General features: G+C 35.3%; 1 protein-coding gene across 5 annotated transcripts in view; it reads left to right on the forward strand.

Moving 5' to 3' along the window:
• Nucleotides 1-19,049, forward strand: part of NPAS3 (neuronal PAS domain protein 3) — a 595,107-nt gene that overhangs the window by 292,364 nt on the left and 283,694 nt on the right. For all 5 annotated transcript variants that reach the window (XM_077180438.1, XM_077180439.1, XM_054635311.2 and 2 more), the window contains one exon: nucleotides 8,248-8,330. In XM_077180438.1, the coding sequence (XP_077036553.1) occupies nucleotides 8,248-8,330 (83 nt within the window). The remainder of the gene's footprint in view (nucleotides 1-8,247; nucleotides 8,331-19,049) is intronic.

The raw sequence follows: 19,049 nt of genomic DNA on the forward strand, positions 1-19,049 counted from the left end.
ATTATGATCCACTTGCTGTCAGAAGAGGCTCTATGTATTTCTCAAGGAATTTCTTTAGTGGGTGATTTTAGCCATATAGCAAATGGTTGGCTTCCTGTGTAGATACTTGGCAGGGATAGCAGAATCCTCACAGCATACAGTACGCTAGCCCACTAACAGTGGAATATTGGAACCTTCAAATACTGTGGGTATAACAATAGAGGTTCATAGATAGAATAAAAGTTCATAGAAAGAAATAGATAGAAGCTAATAGAAAGAATCCTAGTTATAAAGCATCTTATTGTTTTCCTTATTCATTTACTTTTTTTGTTACCACAGGTGAAATAAATTTTTTTTGTCTATCAGGAGTTGCATTTTACCACTGAGCACTGAAAAAAGTTAAGTTTGTCAGTAAAATGTTGCAGTGAGCCCATCAAATCGTGGGAGAAGTATGGCAGGAAAAGGGGGATGTGCAAGAAAGCAGACCTCAGTATAGAAGGGTCTGGTAGGGGAATTTGGATATGTTTCAGTGTTAGTGAAAACAGGGAAGGATGTGAATTACAGCTTGCCAATTTTCAACACACCACTGTCTAAGGCATAAAAAGGCAATTGTATTGGCTCTGAGTAGGAGCAGCTTGCTGTTTTTTTCGCAGAATATTCTGAAATAACATTGCCAAAATTTAAGATAACAAAAGAAGGGGAGACATAACAAAGCAGGATTTCTTCTTGACTTTCAGAAATACATTACACCTTGCCTCATGTAGATAGAACAGCTTTTTGGTCGCCTTGACATACTAGTGGCATATGAAAGCCCTGTGGATGGATGGAGCGTTAGATTGGAAGTAATAAGGTTGTGCCTGACTTACCTCCGCATTTGTAGCAGATGTTACAAATGTCATAACATGAACCTTTGGGATCAGACTGGAAAAAAAAAAGCAAGACAACAGATGTAGGCCTCTTAGTTTTACCAGCAAGTATAGTCTGACACTATATAACACTGTTCTGACTTGATGTTAATACCCTGTCCTCCTCCTGAGAACAGAACCAGTGACACTAGCCATCTCTGTAGCATTGGAGCTGTAAAGAGGTGGCAGCAGTTTTCTTTTTCAGAGGAATTTTGATACTGGTTTAAAAATAAGACAATAGAACTATTATTCCAGTAAGGGTCTTACTGTGATATCTGAGTAAGTAATCCAGACTCATCACTCATTTCTTCATGCAATTGTAATGTTTATGCATTTTTTCTGCTGGTAGAGCCAAATCTCTCGGAGTGGACATTTATCTAAAGGACTGATAAATTTCTAGGTTTTTAAGCCCTTGATTCACTCCACCTTTGTGTGTCCCTCTCCCTTGCCTTACCCATCTGTCTCTACTTTATCTTTTTCTCTTCCATACTTCTGTAGACTTTTTCCAAATCTATTTACAGCAGATGGATTTCCTGGGAAGCTTCTATCTCACTTTAATTATTTTTCTTGTCCTGTTATTGATTTGAATTGAAAGTATTTGTTTTTTGCTTTCTGCATTGTCCTCAACATGTTGGAGAGTGTATGAAGTTATTCATTCCTTCTCTTGTTTCTCACTAGTTCTTGCCAATGTTCCTGAATTTCAGGGGAGGGGAATAAAATGAATGCGGGAGTATGGGCCCTTGTAATTTTTGCCCTGTGCTTCAATTTAAAGCAGGGGTGATTCCGTCTGCCACATCACTCCCTCAGGTGCTGCCATTCTTGAACTGGAGGCTTAGCCCTCTCCCTGAAGAATTTCATTGTCAGGGAGAAGAGTGGGGGTTCTCCCGTGAAGAATTTTAATCACCCTGTCTGTAGCCCTTTTGAAGGAGGCACAATAGTTCCTATAGTAACTACTACAGTGTGGGAGAAAGGCCAGTGCTCCTGCCCCCAGCCACAGATGGAGAACTCTCTTTGCTTAGATGACTGGAAATTCTTGCACAGCAAAGATTTCATCCTTTACAGTGAACAGAAAAAAAAAAAATCTGTGAAGTAAACTCTTAAATGTACATGTGCTAATGAAGAAACAGTGCTAGTTATCAAGGAGAGAACACAAAATATACTTATTTCATTGTTGGAGTTTCTAATTTTAATTTCAAAAAGGAGGGAAAAAAAGAGATATTTATGACTTAAGAAACTTTGTCTACTCCTCCCAACCACCCTACCCCCACCCCCTAAAGAACAAATCCTGTGGGAAGGAGCAGACCTATAAACCAAATGAAGGTAATTGGAAAAGGAACAGGCTCCTAAAACAGACAAAAACTTACACTATGACAGTCACTTATCTTGCTTCTTTTTTCCATTAATTTTGAATGTTTCTCAAGGGAAAGACATGTCTTCAAATCCAATGGTTCCAGTTCAATTAACAATTAATATTCAACTAATATAATAACTTCTGCTTTTTGACAACATTTCAATGTGATCAATTTAGGTTATTGAAACTAAAAAAGCTATTAAAAGGAAGTCTAAAAGTATTAAGCAGCTTGAATTTGAAAAGCAAGTTTTGCTAAAAATTATTTTAATTTCTGGAGCTTTTTCAAAGATGAACTACTGAAAATAATAAAGCACACCTGTAATTGTGTTGCATAATAGATTCATTAATTAACCAGTACATTCTTGACAAATAATAGGCTATTCCATGGAAAGTTTAGGTTTACTTTCTCAGCCATGGATTACCCAGTAATGAATTCATGCTCTTTACCAGTGAACAGAAGACGGATATGTAGAATCTGAGGCATTCTTGTACACAAAAATATAGATTCGAAGTGCTATTGTTAGCTTTGCAAGTTGATTATCATATATTGCATTATACATCTTACATGTAGCCCTTTGTGACAAATTTGTTCTGATACTTTATTGCTGTGATACTTCTTTGGTAATGGCACGGTGTTAATGATTCCCATAGCTTTACTAAACCAAGATAAAATACCTTTCCACATATGTTGCAGCTCCATCTAAGATTTATTTCTTCTTCCCATCTGTGAATGTGGATAAGAGACCTAAATTTTGGATCATATGATGGCTTACAGTGAGGTAACTGGTGACATAATTTAATTTCTTTGGATACCCTTTCCAAATCAGAGGGTGACACCTCTGCTTACATCATGCTGTTCATCTCTTATCTCACTTTAGATCAGCATTTGAATACACATCTTGTATACCAGATGTCCTCAACTTCTAGGCGGAGGGATTCTCTCTTACTGGAGATTTCTTTCAAAACTTATAATCAGTCTTAAATGGCATAGCAAGGAACAATCAATGGGAAAAAATATTCATCAAAAGGTATTAAACATGGAGTAATTTTTTTTTAAAAGCTTCTGTGAATGCTAGCATGCAGAAATACTGGAGGCTAATGTTGATTACACTTCATCCTTCCCTGAGATTGAATCGTCTGTTGTTCAGCTCAGCCCTGTAGTCAGTGTCTCTGTCTTTTCTAAAACACAGCTTTTAAAAATTTTCAAATTACTCATTATGTCTCATCAGAAAGCCCCAATATTTCAAGATGACATTGCACCTCTTCCAAACCACTTTGATTGCCAAATTCACCTCCATTTTCTTTCATGAACATTTGGAGTTGTTCATAGAAATCACAAGAGATACATTTTCATCTAGAATCTACGCCAAGGAAAATATGTTAGAAATTGTATTGTTGTTTCAATAGATCTTTCTTTCTACTCCAAAACAACAAAAAAAAGTTATATTCTGGGAAAGAATATTTAAAAGATTATAGCCACATTCATGCTGGGAACTGTTTTGCACATACAATCATCAGACCACTCTGCTTCTTATGCTCTCTCATCTGACATTATCATGTATTTTGTTGATACCTATGGAGAAAAATATTAGCCAACCCTATGTGAAGCTGCTGTGCAATTAGCCTGATATGGTTACATATTTTGTGAATAAAGCTGGTAATTTTCTTTTTTTTGGTGGGGTGTTTATACACATTCATATTTATGTAGATCTGTTCAGTCTTTGCTAATTAAAGTCTGACTTTATTGGCAGTCATAATTAGAGCTCTTCAAGATGACCTCTATTTTTTTATAATTCTTCAGACATCAGGTTGCCTAAAAGGTTGCAGTGCAGTGGCCCTAAGTCCACCTCTGCTTCCAAGGGTACAAAAAGTTGTTCTTAGAAAAATTAACACAATTTAAAAAAAAAATAGGGAGTTTGAGGCTAATTGAGAAAAAGCTTATAGAAGAAATAAAGGTTAAGGGAAAAGATTTTTTAAGTTCAGTTTAGTTTTTAAACTATTATTAAAGCAACAGAATTTTAAAACTCTTTGTTTGAATTTTCCAAAACTTTCCACAAAAGTAGTTTATGTTGAGGGATGTCATGCAAAGTCTCACAGGAGTTTTTTAGGGGAAGCTGATAATTGTGCTCATGTGCTGTTCTTCCATTCCTAGTGATCAAAGAATACTGCTTGTGCTTTATTAGAACTCTGTCTTCACCAGTAGAAAGGCATAGTGAACATCAGTCTTTGGTCTGTACTCCCACACCTTAGGGCTGTGTTTAAGAGGAAGTCCTTCCTTTTCAGGATGCACAGAAATCTTCGTTAGGTAGTCTATGTTTTTCTTTTCCACGGTTTCCCACTTTTTGTAGCACAATTGCAAATGCTCTTGAGGTTGCATTAAGCATGCTTAGACTGCCCCCAAGACACTCTGAAAGGGAGGTGGCTCTTCCTTCACCTCATGCATAGCCAGATTAGTCATTGAGGGAGGAATTTTAAAGAGGAACTAGTGAACAGTTAGAATTTTCTTCTTTTATGGAATAATCTCATGCCAGGAATAGACATGTCAGTTTGGATAGTAAAGGTCATAGCCATGGAAAGTAAAACATTTTCATAGACAGATTCTTCTGCTCCAGCACTACAAAGTCCACATGCAAAAGCAATCTTTCTATCTTCTTGTCACTATTAAAAGCCAGTGTTTAGTATAAATATTGTTTCAACCAACTTTTTGATTAATTTGTGCATTCAGGCATTAAATGTTGTCAACTAAATGTAGGCAATACAAAATATGACTATGTGTGAAAAAGTCTATTCAGAGATGTTTGTTCATACCGCTAAAATAGGAGAAGCTTGGAAGAATTTAACCTGGGTTTGGAACTTGTTTCCATTGTGACTCCTTCTGGAGTTTGGTACAAATGCTTCAGCCTTCTCCACATCCTAATTTCCCCTGCTTCCTGTAACTCAGAAGAAGAAATTTATTTCATGCCTGCACTATTTTGTTTCTGTAAAGAGTCTGCATTTAAAAAGGGAATCCACATGAAAAAAAAAATGTGCATCCACACCTTTAGGTCTGTGAAGGTTGCTGAGCTACTTTGATTTATAGATTTTTTGAAATAAATCTTAAATCTTTTGCTTTTCAAGTTTTCTGTGAGTGGCTGAGCTGTGGCTGCTGATGGTTCCATCCACAGACTGAGAGATTTAGATGACTAGCTGTGGCTTGTGTGATGGAAACCAGTTCAGTATTTATAGTTTATGTTTTGAAATTTTAGAATAAAATAACATTGGGCCTGCTTTTTAATCCAAACATTTCAGTCTGTGTCTTCCTTTCGTCTATTGGCATGCCAACAATTCATTCAATACAAGTAAGAGGTTTTGTGCTGTGACTGGACTGCGAGATTGCCATGTTTCTGAAAGGTATCAATGTGGTGTGCACTTATATACCCAAAATAGCATATTTCTTCTGCTGCAAGTAGATATCAAGAAAATTTGAAAGCTTAAGTAAGTAAAATAATAAGACAATGAGTCCAGCTGATTAAATAATTTAAGTTTTCCTTGTCTCAATATTCTTGTCTCATTCCTCAAAATATGAAGAATGATAGTTATGGAAGTGCATGAAATAAGGTACATATTTAATATTTATTAATTTATCAAAAAAGAGTTGCAGCATGGCTACCAGAAACACAATTGTTTTCTGTGTAACTTATTATCATGGTTGTAAAATTAGGAAGTCATGAGAACCCCACATCACCTAGCTAAGAGCAAGACACATAAATTCTATGTGTCTTGAGTACTAGTGCTATAAAAATGTCAGTGAACCGAATGGCATGAAAGTACTACAAGATATTTGTCTATGTATATACTAGCCACAAGTATGCAGTCATCGATGGAGGATTTAACTGACAAATTTGAAAGCTTAGATTTGACCCTCTCTTGTTTTCTAGTTAACTCACTCACCTTAAAGTGATTTCATTTGAGGTATAGAACTGAGGGTCACAATTGTGAAGGACTGATAACTTACCTGTAAATGTCATTTAAGGTTGAAGACACTGTTTTAAAGAGGGCTGCACTGACTTCAGGCACTTAATTCAAATTATGATACTTAAATGCTAAAACCGTGCAATTGACACCATAGAATTGGATTCAATATGTGATGGATACACTTTCAAATGGTAACATAAGGATATGGGCAGGAAACAGAAAATTAATTGAAAGGTAAATTCCAAATGGTGGTATGTTCAGCCAATGTGTGGAAAACATGACACAGTGTAGCTGGGAGAATGAAAGGACCTAAAGGATTTCAGGGAGGGGTTGCAGGTTTACAGGTTGAGGGCTTTTTTTCGTCCTTACAATGGTGTTATGGAGACTACTATGGAGCAAATGTCTAGCGAGCCAAAACTGAATTTGGTTTTTTGTTGTTGCTGTTTCTGATAGATTATAAATGAAATAACTGTACGAAGCATCATGCTGTCAGCAATCACGATCAGAATACTGAAAATCTTTACAGTGCTATATATTTTGTTTAGTCCCACAATTTAAGATAAAGTTTTTCTAAGAAATACAGTCTAATACAGTCTTGTAGAGTTTTCTTTCAAGGTGTTAGTGTCTATGTCCTTGAATATGAGAAAAGAGGAGGACTTAGAAAAACCAGCTCTACAGCAGTCCCCATTTGTAATTAGGAGCTATTGCCTGAATCTATTAGCTATGAAGCCACCTGTTTGCTCAGTATCAATAGCTTAGAATTTCCTGCGAGGAAATTATATGAAACATCAATAAGAAATGATATTACATTTTCAGGTCAATATGACTATCATTACTTGGCATTTATCTTTTCCTACTGATATCATGTTTGGCAGCCAGTATCATAGAAGACTTAGAAATTGTTGCTCTGTGGTTTGTTTCCATTCATGTTAAATTGGCCTGTTCAGTAATGGCAGTCATTCATTCTGATTGTTTTAGCAGATCCTTGATATTTCATTTTTCTTATCATACACTGTAAAGACAGCAATATGTAAAGATGGACTAGTGCTATGATGGTTTCAGAGACATTAGTCTCTCATCAGGGTCTTGGGCTGTAAATGCTTTTGTACACCCCTTAGAAGGGTGCAGAATGAACTTTGCCTCTTCTCTCTGCTGTGGATATGCCTGATTTTGTCACTAAGACAGGAAAGGGAGTTTCCTGCAGCCCTGTGCCATCTTTTCTGTGCTCTGGCTTTCTCTGTTCATGTGGGAAAGGTAGCCCAGGCCAAGAAGCCTCAGCTTACAGTAGATGGCTACATTTGGTTATATACAGACCTAATTTCTGGCTTTGTGTTCCTGGCATACAGAGTTTAACAGAATATTAGTTTTGTGATTTCTCAGCCTTTTTTTTAGTCACTGCTGCCTCCGAAACATAACTACCGAAACTACCTATTAGTCATTTTGTACTTTTAAACTATATAATTTAGACGCTGAAATTTCAAGTACCTATTCCAGCAACTAACGTGGATATCTGGGGTACTAAAATGCTTCTCTACACTGAGGAGAACTTTGATTTGAATACTAGATATATTTATAAATGTTGTCTTTTTAATGCTGTGTTTATTTCATTTCAGTTTCAAATAATAACATGTTCAGATAAACCTCTCAGTTGTTTAGTGGAATAAACTTTCTAATTCATAAGTAATATTTAGTTCTTATCCCACATTTCAAAACATTTACAGTATGTGTAGCCTCTTTTTCAATAGTGTTTTTCACTAAATACTGCATGCTTTCATTACTGTAAGCCTACAGGGATTTGAGATATATCTGAACAAACAAGTAATTTCCAGATTCATTGGACACTTAGATAGGTTGGTTTTTAAAAATCTCCTTTTTTAGCCTACAAATTTGAGTCTTAAATTACATATTAAATTACCAAATTTATATGCCATATAGAAGGCAAAATTTAAATTAACACCGGTGTATTCAGATGCAAAACATTTACGGGGTTAATGTCAGTGATGAGGATGCATGAGACCTAAATGTGCAGACCTTGCAACATAACTGTTTTTTATTCAGTTATAGGTGCCCAGCGCAGGAGAAGTCCCAGTGCCCTTGCCATTGAAGTATTTGAATCACATTTGGGAAGTCATATATTGCAGGTAAAAAAAATGGCTTTTCCAAGAAAAATCAAAATATCTATCTAGTCATATATCTGCCAATAATTTGAATAGTATTGCTGTCAACACTTCTATTGATAAGATTTTTTTTTTATGCTCATATTTCTTCTATTTTGAAAGTCCGTAATTGGGAAACTGTTAATGAGAGGCAAGGTGTTATTTTAGCTGAATCACAATATTTTGTTTAGAATGGTGCAGTAGGTGTTTGCTTGCAGAATGCCTTTATGTATTTGTGTGAGTGTGTGTACCAGCTCGTATTTTGTGGTGGTGCTTTGTCTTATGACAAGTATCAATTTAGGGTTGGGGTTTTTTTCCCCACTTTGGTTTATGAGCACTGCTTTTGTCCATGATATCCCAGTTGTCACAATTATATATCACAAATTTGGAGCAATCTGCAGAGATTAAAAAATGAACAGAAGCATGCCTCTCAGGTATCCTTAGCTGTGGGCCGAAAACTGGTCTGGTATTTGTCAAACAAGTTCGTCACATGGCACGAGTCATCATATTCCAGGAAGGCTCAATTGAAAAACGATGACCTGATGGAAACATCCTTGTGCATGATTTATTTTGTCAGGGTTACTACAGCCTTTCTTAGATTGAAGTGATCAAATGTGGAGTACAAGCAGTTAAGAAGAAAATGCGACGTGCCTTGCAGTAAGACAAACCCAGCCCTATGGAAATAAAACCCACACAGTCTTTTCTAAGTGTGGCACTGAATAACTGCTCTTTTTTAGCAATGTACACAGCTTCTCAATGCAAATATATTGTCTGGTGTATTATCTTTTGAGAGGTACGAGAGAGGTAAATTAGGATATTATCATGAGAAATATCCCACTTAATTTGAAATGATTGAGAGCTATCTCTGTACTAACTCAGCTGTGGTATTCAAAAGCACTATAGATAATGTCAGAATTTTCACATCTTTATAAAGTTACAAAATGCAGAATGGCAACAAAGATAATTTTAGGAAAACATTAAATTAACTAGTAGAATTAATTTCTCTTCGGAACAAGAATCATGAATGAAATTATTTGCTTAGTTGTGCACTCTTAGCAGAGGTCTAGGTCAAGTTTTTGATTCTGTAAGCAAATACTTTTGTTGTAGTTATTGTGTCAGAGATTGCACCAGTATCTACAGTACTGTGTTTGCATATTAGTCAGGAACACTGCTATGTTGTCTCATACATGCAGAAAAAAAATTAAGAACTAGCAATTTTATGATATTTCAGTTTATGTAATTTCTTAGTATGTTGAGTGTGTAAACATATCATATATCCTAAGGGTATGTTTTTTGCAATATTACTTATAACTCATATATAAATAAAACCTCATTGAGACTGATTTATTTGCACTTTTTAGGTATTAAGTATGACTCTTAGAGATGAAAATGAAAAAAAACTAGGATGGCCGCTTTGAAAACTACTACTACTGATATTTGAGTTTTTCACTTACTATGTATTAAAACAATTAGTGACTTTCATACTTGTTTGAACTAGATTCCACTTATGGATTGTTGGGTTTTTTGGGTTTTCTTTTTGGTTTTTTTTTTTACATTTTTAAAAATTGATTTGTGATTAATTAAGGTGTTTTCAGGACATAGCTTCATCATAGTACTACTAAAAAAACCCTGTATTGCACTTGTATTCTCAAAACTGAGGATTTTAAATCAAAGTTACCATTTGCCTTGTATTGAATATCTGTTAAGGTGTGGTCTTTTCAAAGATGATGCTTTTATCAAAGTACTTCCATGAATCTCTCAGTTGATAATAGGCAGTTCCACCCTGATATTTGCAAGATAGACTCTTGACGATGGATAAAATTCAATATGAATTAATAGTGGTGACAGATTCATCATAATTTGTTAAGATTTTGTCTTATTTTAGCAGAGCAATCAACCCTTGGGAGGTGATGGGTCATGCATTCAAATATACCACTTCTAAACAGATCAGAATGAACTTCAAAATACTGCCTTGTGGTCTAATAGGTAGTAATATAATCACCAGAAGACAAAATGGTTTTTAAAACAAGAGTTGGATAGACTTTGTGGTGGAATACAGTTCTAACATGTTCTCACCTAGTCTGCTACTCACAGAAATTATTTTCAAATAAGTATCGTGATAAGTATTGTTTGCAAGTGAAGTAAACAACCTTGATTATACTTTGGGAATTTTGGTTCCAGAGTCTGCTATCTGAAGAATTTGAATTAATAGTTGGTGTAATCCCTTTTGCTATTAGTATTTTGAAGACTTGGTTAAGTGTAAGCTCAGAAATTAAGGACCTCTCTAATCTTTTTAATATTTGGATACTTCAAAATGTATTGATAGACAGATATGCAGTAGATTTTTAAAAAGTGGATATAGTTTATTTAAAATAAGATTACAAAAACAGAAATGGAGGCACATCTTGTGATATTTTTATATTTTGAGTCTGCAAATAGTAGTGTCAGTAGCGTCAGTCATATCTAGGTATATATTATATACATTAGTCATGTCCATACATATTAAATCCATGTATTTATTTGTAATGCCTAGTCATCATTGAATGAAAATGCCTTCATCCATGATTTTTTTCTATTATTTAGGAATCAAATGTTTAAGTACTGCTTAATTGATGATTGATACAGGCACTAAAGTTTTTCTCCCATATGCAGTTAAGTGCAGAAAATAGAAAAGTAAAACTCTACCTGTAATGAGAAAAATAAAAGTAATTGATTTTGGTCTGAGATAGCGTTTGTGCCCAGGGATCATACAGTTAAATCTGTTCTGTTAATGGCAGACTTCATCAACTCCAAAAATAGTCAATGTACCATTACCTTTACATAAATTTGAGATGAAAAATTGAATAAGGCATCTTTGCATGTGTCCTTTGTCCAAATCTAGATATACAAAGAGGCTTATACTTTGCTTACATATGAAATCCAACCCTTGTGCACATCCTCATGGTGAGAGTGGTGAGGCTCTGGCACAGGCTGCCCAGAGAATCTGTGGCTGCCCCATCCCTGGCAGTGCTCAAGGCCACATTGGATGGGGCTCTGAGCAATTTGGGACAGTGGAAGGTGTCCCTGTCCATGGCAGGGGGGTTGCAAGTAGGTGATCTTTAATGACCCTTTTAACCCGAATCAGTCTAAAATTGTGTGAGTCTATGTCAAAAAAATCTCCAAGCCACTGCTGATTGCTGTATATCACGCTGAAGAGATTCCCAGTTGTAGGTTTGAAGCCAAAGGTACTATCCACTCTGTGCTTGTGGAAAAAAGACTACAAAAGATGACTGCTCAAACACTATTACATCAGAATCTTTATGTCAGTGTAATGTCTTTTAAATGTTTTCCAAGTAAAATCACCTGAATTATGAATAGTAGAGTGGAACGTAATGGAGTAGAAAAGTAGATAATGGCAATATGTTAATTTATTTTTGACAACATTTTTGATTTGCCAAATTATAGGCTTTGTTTTTCTTGTCTTGTACATTCTTTTTCTTCTGAAAAGTGGTGTTATAATGAGAATAGATATCTTCTGTTTTATATTTCTGTATATATATCTTGTCTATCAACTAAATCCAGCAAAAACATTATTTCTGGTACCTACCTAAAAATTTCGTTTAAATTGGTTGTAAAAATTAGCAAGATTTTCATCAATTTTTCAGGATCTCTGGATTTTTTTTCTGTAACTTCATTGCAATTGAGAAGGTGTGAAAAAGGGTCAGTAACCCCATAGTCTTCTTATAATCAGGAATGATCAGGAAATGTAGAACTAAATATAGAGAAAAGGGAAAGTTAGTGAATATATTTGCATATGCAAATTAGCTTAATTGATACTGCTTGCCTCTACAGGGATTTTTCATTACAAACTGGAGTGCTACATTGTTCAGCTCATATTGAGTAATTTAGTAACTAATGAGACCAGTTTGCACTAATTTGCATATGATAAATGAGCTTAATTGCAGTAAATAACTTGGAGGCATAATTACTTAATTTTCCTGTGTTGCATGGCTTTTAAGTTCACGTATGAACAACTCAAGATAATTTTGCATATTTAAATTAGTTGCTTTTAAAATTCTTGAACAAAAAAGAACACACCTTACAATTTGAACAGTAAAACAATTAAAGTATAATGTACATTATTTAAAAAAAAATAATATTTTGAAAATATATGTTTCTTCCTTTAAAAACATCAGTGCCTTTTTAAAAACTAAATATTTGGAATTAATCACAATGAAGTAGCTTTAAAGTCAGGCTAGGATGGAAAGATGGTATAAGTAATAATAATAGGAGTGTGTATCTGAACTATAGCGAGCAGTACACATTTTGTCTTTCTGCATACAAGAGTGATAACTTTCATAATTGCATTCTTTGCTTCAGTAGTGCCTATTCAACTGTTAAGAAACTAACTCTTTCATATAGCATTATGTACATATTACATACACAGTAACTTGGACACTAGTTGTCTTAGATCATCTATACTGTGCTACCTCATTTTGTGTCAAGAAATCCTTATATTGGACAGATACTGAAGTGTCAGTGCAATAAAAAGTGTATCCTTTTCTTCATTTTGTGGACATGTTCCACAAAATGTGAGCACTGACAACTCTTATGATGTAGATTTTTACAATGAGTTTCAAAACACACAAACAAAAAAACAAAACAAAACATAATCCAAAATCAAACTAATGGGAAGATCATAGTCAATTTCTGCCATGTCCCTAAAGTTACTGCACATTAGATAACTTTGATACATTTGATAGAATTGAACTACTGAACTAGACAGAGAAAAAAGCCAACTACCAATCTCATTTATTCCCATAGCAAGATCTGTTGTGCACCCATGATTTACAAGTGCATGACAATTACTGAATTCTCCTCTGTTCCATAAAGGTCCCGACCTATCTTCCTAGAAGCTGGAAGACTTTTTGAATGTTATCTTGGAAAATTTACGAGACTTGCAGTTCCTTTTCACTTTGTGCTGTACCTTTCTCTCCCATTAAGTATTTTGTGGTGAAGTATTTTGAAGTATTTTCTCTTTTGCAAAGTAATTGCAGTATCAGATTCAATGAGAGAAGAAAAATCAGGTTCCCATTAAGATCTGAGGAAAAGCAACCTCAGTGAAAACAATCTGGGTTGTTATTCTTCATTGAATCAAAAGTCACAAACTACAAACCACTTAGCTTTAATGAAGTGGTTAACAATGTACAGAGGATAGCTGTAGTAGACGTCCAGTTGTGTCCCAGACGACCCCACAAAGTCATCTGAAATATGCACAAGGCCTGTAAGCCCTTGTTTTACTTCCTAGAAACCTCTGTATCACCACAGCCTTGATCATGGAATGTCATCCTAGAATGGAGCAGAATTTGAGCTACCTGGAAGCTAGAAATGGCTCGAATGCTGCAATTTGACTTTATCCCATGCAGTAGTCCCAGACTTTTCATGCATGAAATGCAGTCTTGGTTCACATGCTTTTCACTCCACTGGAAGCCTCTGATTGGGGATGGAACTTCATGGAAGACTTAATTGTCTCTTTACCTTCATCCTATAGAGAAGCCATTTACTACTAAACCCATTGATATTATTTTAGCTTTTCTTTATTTAAAGTCAATAAATAAGCAAACCACCCTCATCCTATGGATGTAAGAAGCCTAATGAATTGCTACTATTGTGAACAATTGACTAATGCCTTTCATCCTAATAGTTTGATATTCTTTTTCTAACAATTTTTTATTAATATATCCAATACTGTAATAATAGGACTAACACAAAACTGTACAAATATAATCTGTTTGTCAATTTAGTATAGTACTGTGCTTCAGAGAGGGGCCCTTATTAATTGTGAGGTAAATGTGCAGCTGAATACAATTTCTGTGGCTTCTAGTGAATCATTCCAGGTGATGCCAGTACCATACAGAGTATCTGAGTCATTGGTTTGTTTTCTGGAGTATGTCAGATGAGCTTAAATTTCTCGGGAAAGAGGAAAATTAATGTCTCTTCACTCCAAAGGAGAACTCTAACAATCTTCTGTTTGCAGGTAGCTAGTACCCCATCCACCTGCACTTCTAAAGTGAAGTAAAGCTGTATCTACAGTTGTGCTCAAAGGGCTGATCCCATCCACCTCTTCGAGCTGTGTAATAGTTGCAAATAACAGATTGAACCATGTTTGTGATACTCTCAGAAGTACTCAGGGTCACAGGAATGATCAACTGAATGCAAACAAAGATTGTTAATATCTCAGTAGTTACAAAATAAAAGGTTTTTTCCCCATCTTCAGCCAGAAAAATTGGAAGTTGTTATCAGGAAAATGTTTTCACATACTCCTCAAGTTAATGCTGTTTTATCATCCAGTTTGTAATTCAATGTTATCAAACACAGAAGGTGTAGAATGAAATACCAAATTTGAAGGGAACTTTCATACCATTTCTCTGTTGTCCATATGGGTCTTGTCCTCCATTCTTGCCACGATTTTTGTAGAATTATAGACCTATTTTTGGAACAAGGGTACTCTATCAAACTTTCTATACAAAAAAGTGGAGAGAATTCACTCTACAGTTTCCCTACAGTATTTAATCATGTTTGGAAGATGTTGCTATTAATCCATAATATCTAGACTAGAATATACTGAGACAATGACACAATTCACTTTTGAAAAAATCATTTTGCTGGAGAGTGTGTGAGTAAAGTTCTCCATACATTATAAATAGGTGTGTTGAGCATGCAACCAGTTTAGACTGGGAAAATTTTGTGAAAATGTCTATTTAAGGCAAATTAGAGAACAGTAAAGAGAGCAAGTTATTTACATTTTTGCAGTAGTGAACAATTGTGGATGGTACAGGACTTGCACACAATTAACAGTGTAATGGAGAAACAGAACCTTCTCCTGAAGGGAGAAAAGTACCCAATACTTTGCCTTGGAAGCCCATTGTTAGTTATGTATTAAAATCAGCCAAGTAGTATGAATAATCATAAGTGAATTAGATACAAAGTTCTAATTTTTTCTTTCCCCACAAATGTTGTGTAAAACTTTGTAGTGTTTTAATTAAATAGAGGCAATACAAAAAAAAAGAAGTTGACTGGCTAGGCTGTAGTTGAGTGGAAGTCTCATTTCTTCCAATATTTGAATTATTATAGGGAGTCCTATCTGACAAGAAAATTTAAAAAGTGGGAAAAGAGACAGGAAAGTGTTGGAGTGCTATAAAATATTAGGGAGAAGATTTATCTTCTCATTTACTATTTTCAGTCATTCTGAATATTACATAATGAGGTTCTCTCTGTATAACACTAGTCAACACAGAAATGGTGACACAAGACTAAAGGTGAGGAAGCAGCAGATGGTAGTACTGATGGAGGATTTTTCCAGGCTGTAAAAGGTGTCAGGAGAAAAGACTTCTACTGGCTTGGAAATTTGAGAAGGGCAATTGCTAATGATGATGTCAGTGGTACACTTTCTGAGAATGAAGAAGACTGTTCAGCTTCTTGTCTGCATTGGGTTAAAGGGGTAGACTACTGACTGACATCTGTTAGCATGTGTCAAAGGCAGACGAAAAGAGGAAAATGTGAAAAGGCTGACAAAACTAAGGATCTGTGGGAGAGCACAGATCTGTGCTGTCTGAAAGTAAAAATTTTTGGGATGAAGTAGAGGTTAAGTTATGCATCAGTAGCCAAAAATAAAGTGGAAATTAAATAGATTAATTGAGAGGAAATGTGGTTGCAGATCAAACCACTCAGCAAAGTGATGCTAAACTTTCTATTGGTGAAGAGCAGTACATAAATGCAAGGAGACAGAACAAGTACAGAGCAAATCAGAACTGAAGGTTTGTAGATCATATAAAAGTTCTATGAGGGAATGATTTCTATAGGACATATATTGAGTCTACTTTGTGCATTTAAATTTTGAATCTGAACCTCCTAATTTTCAAGTACAGCCTATATTTATGAGTTTTCTTCCTGACATTAAGTGGCATCCAGAGAGTTTGGGTACAAAACCAAAGGGAACCCCAAATGCTCTCAACAAAATGCAGTCCAGAAACTGAACAAAGGGGAAGAAAAGGCTTTTATTTAATCTACATCTCTGTCCAAAATCAAAAGCATTTAGTATGCAGCCATGTTTTCTCTAGAATAGCTGATTATTATAGAGTTCAACTTAGTGATCCCAAAACAGAGATATAATAGTAAGAAATGGGATGCTGTAGTGCCTTTGTATAAACTGAACAATGATGGATTTATGATTTAAGAGATTGTATATATCCTGATGAAAGTATAACTTTCTAGAAAAGATACAATTCTAAGTGGACAGGACCAAAGAATATTAAATTAGGAACAAAATCTTAAAAAAAAACCCCAAAAAACTACAACAGCAAGAGGGGAGAATATCAGCATACTAAATGCTGTGTTGAGGAAAGATAGGCACACAATCTGCTTGGAAGCAGTAATTTGGGGTGACATGAAATGTGTGTTTATTATGTTCAAGCACCACACCCAAACACAGAGTAAAGGTGGGAAGTCAGTGTAAATGCTGAAATGTGAAAAGAGTCATAGGACTCTGGTAAGAAAAGGTCACTATCTTACTTTGCAGTGTGCTTTTCCAGGAATGAGGCATCTCCAGTAGCTACTTTCCCTTTATGATTTGAGGATAATGCTATTTCATCTTTCTGCTTCTTTCTATAGATTTCTATAAAATCTACCTAGGAATCTGTTCATGCTTGATCAGCAATCACTCCTCAAGTACTTTGTAGATTGACAGTCTTCTCAGATCATACTCTTGTCATAAAAGGGCAAACTCTTATACTTGATGTTAATTTATTTAGAAATTTAGAAATCTAATTTCGCATTTTGTACTAGTTTAAGTGATTCAGGGTAAAGATAAGTATTTGAAGCTGAAAGTAGGCAGAAAAAGCTCTCTTAGAAATTTTAATGTTGTGGGCCTCTACTCACTGTTGGATGCTCTTTTGCACTTTAAACATGTGTAAATGCCACTGCATGCTATGATATGGCTCTGGTGTTACACAGGTTTAAATTATAACAGAGGTTAACTTGATACATTGCATGATTCTAAAAAGGGCTAGGAACAAAGGCTAGATCAGAATCTGAAAAGGTTAAAGGAGTTGCACAGACAGCCCTGTTACAAAGGACATCTCAGGTCCATTAGCTGGAACACACAGCAAGAGAATTTCCTGGGTTCAGGAGACTCAAAAGGTGCTAATTTGCATACTCCAATTTGTCCCAGTCATAGCAAATGCATCAGATTGACTCCATAAGGGCAGGGCTTTCAATCTGGACTTATGGCAAAGGTAGAGCATCTGAGCACTTGCTGCCCAAGGGGTTATATGCTAAAAGGAGACTGGGGAGGTGTGGGAAACAGCAAATTGTTTTGCAATTGGAGCTTGGAGCAGTACACTTAAACCTGCATTTCATATGGCAACTGTACATATAGAAGCGGGCAGTTTCATTTAATAAAAAAATATTTGATCTGAGCAGGACATGTACACATACAGTGATGTGTCATTTAATTCCTGAGAAACTATTTGAAGAAAATGACATATCTCAGCCCTGTTTGCTGACCATTTTGTTGTCACCTGCTGAGTGTTGTCATTTCCATAGCCAGTGGGCTGTATTGAATCCAACAGAGGGAATAGGTCATTAAAAGAAATGGAGGAGTTTGTGCAGCCTGTAGAAGCTGAAGGAGGATTTTTTTTTCCTGGTACATCAACAGAACTTTAATGGAGTCTGAATTCAGCTATGATTTGGGGTTGTGCCATATATTTCTCAGAAGTAAGGTGGCTTGAAAAGTATAGACAGCATAAACTAATGTGTGGGTTCACCAGGAAGAATTATACCTTCTATGATGTTTGTAAAGATATAGGTGAGGGCAGTAAGTGTCCTTGTTTCAGAAAACTTTTTTCATTTCTTTTCAGTCACAGCATTTATCAAGAAAGGAAAAGTGTTGATTTTATATAAATAAATAAAAATGGGGAAAAGTATATTTCATGGGCATGCTGAGCAAGTTAACTGGTCTTTTTCTTCACTTTTCTGAAAACATTGATGACAGTTTCAAAGATTTCAAATATTTCTCATTTTAGGTCTTATAAAAAATAAACCACTAGAAATAGGCTTTAAACAACATTCATACTCCTCTGCAATGGATGTGAAGGGCAGCACTCTGTGCCCTCTTTTTACCTGGGAGCTGGGAAAGGGTAGGGTTTTATTCTGCTTACAGAAAACTTTAAATGAATCATGGACAGCTGAGATTCATGTGAATGCTATTGTTTAAGCCTGCTTTTATCTAATTTCATCATATCAGGTATCTGCTAGTCACTTTTTGTTTGTTTGCTTGTTTGTTTGTTTCCAACTGTGAGGCCTAAATAAATAGAAAATTAAATATTGACATGGAATCTATGTGTTCAAACTTCCCCAGTGCTATAAAAACTGAAGATTTAGTTCTGTTTTTCCTGAATTTACTTGGAAGGTGCAACCACCCTTACAGACTTTTAAGTACATAACATTTAAGGAAATACAAATATTGTTGAAATAAATGAGTCAAGCTTGTAGAGCATGCTCTCTGTTCTGAAGTGTATTATCTCAAAAGTTGATTGAATGGTTGCTTCTATTAGTTGCTGCTAAAATGTCATTGTATTAGAATTTCTACCTGTACAGAAATTATAAAAAGGAGTATGGAAAAAAAGATAACATTTCTACAAGTGAAGCAGTTATGTGTAATTACAT

This window comes from Agelaius phoeniceus, chromosome 6, assembly GCF_051311805.1.
Source record: "Agelaius phoeniceus isolate bAgePho1 chromosome 6, bAgePho1.hap1, whole genome shotgun sequence".
In the NCBI taxonomy this organism is placed as follows: Eukaryota; Metazoa; Chordata; class Aves; order Passeriformes; family Icteridae; genus Agelaius; species Agelaius phoeniceus.